Here is a 5,000-nt window from a genome sequence, read left to right as displayed (position 1 = left end):
GGCTGGGTGGTTTGTGAACTACCTCTCTGGAAGCTCCCAATGGACTGGTCATCTCCATCAGTGAGAACCAGAGGGGGCAATGTGTTGAGGTTTCTGGCGGGAGAGTAAATCCGCCACAACGTTCTGTGGCCCCCGGCAGATCCACAGCCCTGAGGCCGTAGAAATAAGGGAAAGCCCAGACGAGGAGTTGCCTGTAATGACTGAGTCGGCCTGGTGCCCCCTTGGTGGTAGACATGGTAGACAGCTGGCTTGTTGTCGCAACGTACCAATACATGTCTGCCTCTCAAGTATGTTAGGAATTTGCAGATCGCCAAATACATAGCACGGAGCTCGAGCACATTTCTGTGTTGTGCCATCTCCTGAGCCCTCCAGAGCCGGCTCACTGCTCTGTGTGGTCAAACTGCCCCCCAGCCAGAGAGCGTAGCGTCTGTCACCACCTCGTGGCGTGAGGGGATTGACCCCAATGTGACACTTCTGACCAGATACGCCCTGTCTCTCCACGGCCGCAACGCCATTAGGCATCGGCTGGACACCCTGACCTTCCTGGATCCGTGTGACCGCGGATCCAAGTGGAGGCCCCCGGTCCAAATTTGGAATGGCCGCACGTCGAGAAGGCCCAGTGGCACTATTGCCGTCACTGATGTCAGCATCCCCAACAGTCTGAGAACGAGGCTGCATTTCAACTTCCTGTCTATTTGAAATTGACGTAGAAGGTGGAGTATGGCCTCTACCCGCCTTGGAGCCGGAGAGGCCAGCATCTGGATGGAGTCCAGGGACAAGCCGAGGAACCCAACCTTTTGACTGGGTACAAGACAACTCTTTGCATGATTGACTACCAGACCCAACCGTGGTACATGGCCCAGGAGGGCCGTGGAGTCCTGCTCTGCCTGCTCCCGGGTCGGAGCACCAATCACCCCAGGTCACAAATGACTTCGTTGATATAAAATACTCGCCCTGCGCGAGATGGATAACATGCAGTGTTAAGCACTGCCTCTGGTGGTCAGTGAGAATGAAATAGAACAGCTTAGAGCTGCAGGTGTGTGTGTGTGTGTGTGTGTGTGTGTGTGTGTGTGTGTGTGTGTGTGTGTGTGTGTGTGTGTGTGTGTGTGTGTGTGTGTGTGTGTGTGTGTGTGTGCCTCACCTGTGTGTGTCAGCTTCCTCCTGACGGTCAGCATCACCTGTCCGTTTCGAGCGGCGTTGGTCATCAGATCCAGGACCTGCTTGTGAGTCTTTCCCTTCACGGCGACCCCGTCGATGCACAGCAGCTCGTCTCCGGCACGCAGGCGGCCATCTTTCTCTGCAGCGCCCAGAGGCACGATGGCCCCGATGTACACCTGAGGGGGGGGGGGGGACGACGACAGGTGAGCAGAGAGAGAGGGTTAATGGCATTATGGGGATTGTGGCTAGTCTGTACAGCTTGTGATGAACGTACCCTTACTCGCTCAGTGACATTTAAATGATATTGTTATTAGTATTCTTGTTCCTCCATGCATCTTTTCATACGGGCAGAAAGACCTCCTCTTTGTCACCAGCAGACATCCTGACATCATCAGGTCACTTTCACTCAGTTGCTGCACCGGCTCTCTGTATTCTGCCCCAGGGACGGAGCCTGGGAGTTCAGATTGAACCGTTTGCTCTGATTGTTGTTGCATTTTGAGTCTTTGAATCTTGAATCTTATTGGCTAAGGGCAGCTAAAGTATGGATTTGCATGAACCTGCTTTTCTTAATGTTAACTTTGTCAGCTATTTTTCTATTTAGTCTTATTCTTGTGTCAAATGTCCTAGTTGTAGTCCTATAGAGAGGTGAAGCCCCTCCCCTTCCGGTGGAGCTCCATGGACCTTATTTCAGAAGAAGTATGCATTGAAGTCAATGGAGAGAGAAAGATTATCTTACCATCCCGTTTGAATTGTGCCACGAATTACACATATGATGTTTGTCAATTTAAAAAATAATTTTGCAAGTAAAAAAAAAAAATGTGTGTTAAAACTGTGAAGTAACACTTTGTGTGAAACGCTGAATGAACTACATCTCCCATCTCGCTCCACACACCCAGACGGCGTCACGTTGGCACGTTTCACTTCTTTCTCTCAGAACGAGGTGGAAAGTATTTAAAGAGGTGAAAATCACTCCAGGTCTGGGCATGTTGAGAGCTGTGCACACACACAAGGGGAGTGAGTCGGTTCATAAGAGCCAGCATGCGGGACCGGGACTCTGGGATTTGTAGTTTTTCTAGTTGCGTATTTTTCATAGTCTTATATTTCAACAGTTTTACGACAAACTGACTTTTTTAACATGGAAATGATTTTTTAAATTAACAAACATCATATGTGTAACTCGTGGCACAATTCAAACGGGATCAAAAGATACGTTTCTCTCTCCATTGAATTCAATACATTATTTTTCCGAAATAAGGTCCCATGGAGCAGAAGTAGATGGGCGTGACTTCACCTCTATTTAGTGACCTTCATCCTGTTTCTATTGAGTCAAGTGTTAGTCGACTAAAAGTCTGAGCATTTTAGTCTTATTTTAGTCGAAGTAAACTAATTATTTTAGTTTCCTTTTTGTCAATGAAAAGTGTCGACATCTGAGTCTTTTTTAGTCATCAGATTATATAGAACGTTTCAGTCAAACTACTCGAGCCAAAACCAATCATTTCTCATTTTCGTCAAACTTTCGTCACAGTTATTGTTTCCTGACGTCGGTGCCGTCTCGTCATCGTCTCGTCATCGTCTCGTCATCGTCTCGTCTCAGTCACGGAGAAAGAGCTCGTGGACGAACATATCTCGTCTTAGTTTTAGTCAAAGAAACGAACAGTAGTCTGTGGCACGTACCGGCTGGTCGGGCCCTTCCCCTCCGAGGACTCTGAATCCAAATCCTGACTCCTGGTTCCTCTTGATGAACACATCCAGGTCCTTGGTGTGAGCCGCTGCAGAGAGAAGGGGTCACACTGGTCATGCTCTGTGGGGTCTAACGGACCCCCCGCCACTGGAAGAACTCACTCAGCCTTTTGTTGTGACGACACTTTAAGACTTTAAGCATTTGAGCATTTTTATTTCTCTGAATGTATTTAAGGCACGTCTAAATGAAATGCTTTCTGACACTCTGGGTGTTTGTAAATGTTGAATATGTAAATATGATATCCTCTGTTGTTTGTTTGTTTGTTGTTCTGATGTTTCATGTGGAGCTAAATGATGCAGGTCTCCCTTCTGAATGAGATCAATCACAAGGGACCAATCTGAATAAATAAAGGTTTGAAATGAAATGAAAAGTAATTTGTGTGGATTCATTTTGTGTGTGAGCTTTCTAATGTGATGTGTTCGGTGAGTGATGTTTATGTGAGAGCTGCAGACTCCGGCCCCGTCCCCTGAGTCTGAAGGTCTGCAGTGGGGATGAGAACGTGATATTAAGATCCATACAAGTGGCTGAGACTCACGCTTGCTCTCCAGCAGAGCTCTGGAGCGCAGGTACAGCTCCGAGGCGTCGGGTTTGGGGGACGATGACACGGGGGAGCTGGTGGGGTTTTGGGGGAACATCGGCGGGTTGAGAGCCTCCTCTGGGCCCTGAAGGATCTCAGAGTTATTGATCACTTCCTGTCTCTGAGGGGGGGGCTGCGACACCGTGCACTGTAGAGAGGAAGAGGAGGAGGAGGAGGAGGAGGAGGAGGAAGGGGAAGTGACTTATTACAGGAGTGTCACCTCAGTGCAGAGCAGGAACATGGACACACATGCTCTGTTGTTTGTATTCTGTGACCTCAGAAGCAGCTGAGGTGAAACTTGTCTTTCCCAAAAGCACGAGGAGTTGTTTAGTTTGATCTATGAAACCAAAGCTCCTGAGACTTTCCCTAAAATCAAATCTAAATATAACGTCATCTTCTACGGCCGTTAAAATACTGTGTCAAACAAAGCAATGAGAGGTTAGGGATGACGTGCAGCGAGGCGGTCGTTACGGGGAGAAGAACTCCCGAACGCTGCTCGTCACACGGACACATCCTCCACAGAGTCACGACATGACTAACGGTATTCATTAAAATGCTTTTATGGATTTAGAAAATACTATTATTGATTTAAAATGACGTGCATCCGCTAAGAAAAAGAGTCCGTTGTTACCGTAGCAACGGCAGGAACTGCTTTGACAGCGTTTTGCTTTTTGATTACAGATTTGAGAACATCGCTGCTTGTTTTAAAAGTAGCTCGTGATGTCAGACCTTGAGAGCATCTAGATACCCCTACCCTGACGCCAGAGGAACTGCACTCTGAACACGTGTCGCCGTTAGCGTTGAGGTTTGTGCCCCGTTACCTCTCCGCTGTGTTCTTGTCTGTTTCGGCCCAAGCGTCCTTAACAACGGTCAATAAGTCCTTGACAACGGCCTGTGCTACTGGATTAACAACGTGTTCTGAATCGACCAATCAGAATCCAGTATTCAACTAAGCCATGTAATCATTCTTGATAATATAGGTTTCAAAAGTCATGCTTTTTATAAATATATGTCAACGTTTTACGAGCTCTACAAAATAAAAGGCTCCAGAACTTTAGGGAAAGACAGATCCCTCAAATCACTTTGAAAAAGAGATTTCAAATAAATGTTTGATCCTCTTTCTATGCTTTGATTTTTAAATGTTACGCAGATTTAAACTCACCGGTTTGAGAGGAGGCTGAAAGGGGGCGGAGCACTAAAGAGAGGAGGAGGAGGAGGAGGAGGAGGAGGAGGAGGAGGAGGAGGAGGAGGAGGAATTATGATGTTATGTCAAACAATGCAATGATAGTTCTTAATAATGAATCCTTCAAAGTCAAACAGCTCAAAGTCAAATATAAGAAGTTTGATCCTCTTTCTATTCTTCGTTATTCAAACTCACCGGCTTGAGAGATTTCACCGGAGAGGTCTGACCTGAAAGGAGAGGAAGGAATTAGTTCATGAAGGAAACAGGAACACATCTGGAACATGGATTTCCACGTCTTATCTTCTACTTTTGTCATGCTATGTATTTCTATTGATGTTCAC

At 46.9% G+C, this 5,000-nt stretch overlaps 1 protein-coding gene across 1 annotated transcript in view; it reads right to left on the bottom strand.

The window, feature by feature from the left end:
- LOC307037638 (membrane-associated guanylate kinase, WW and PDZ domain-containing protein 3-like) overlaps positions 1-5,000 on the bottom strand; it is an 89,676-nt gene that overhangs the window by 11,798 nt on the left and 72,878 nt on the right. Inside the window, 5 exon segments of the mRNA XM_079678686.1 lie at positions 1,142-1,334; positions 2,833-2,927; positions 3,435-3,624; positions 4,639-4,671; positions 4,855-4,886. Coding sequence (XP_079534812.1) covers positions 1,142-1,334; positions 2,833-2,927; positions 3,435-3,624; positions 4,639-4,671; positions 4,855-4,886 — 543 coding nt within the window.

Source organism: Notothenia rossii, assembly GCF_949606895.1.
Source record: "Notothenia rossii genome assembly, chromosome: 4".
Taxonomy (NCBI): domain Eukaryota; kingdom Metazoa; phylum Chordata; class Actinopteri; order Perciformes; family Nototheniidae; genus Notothenia; species Notothenia rossii.
This window is presented reverse-complemented; position numbering and strand designations above follow the sequence as displayed.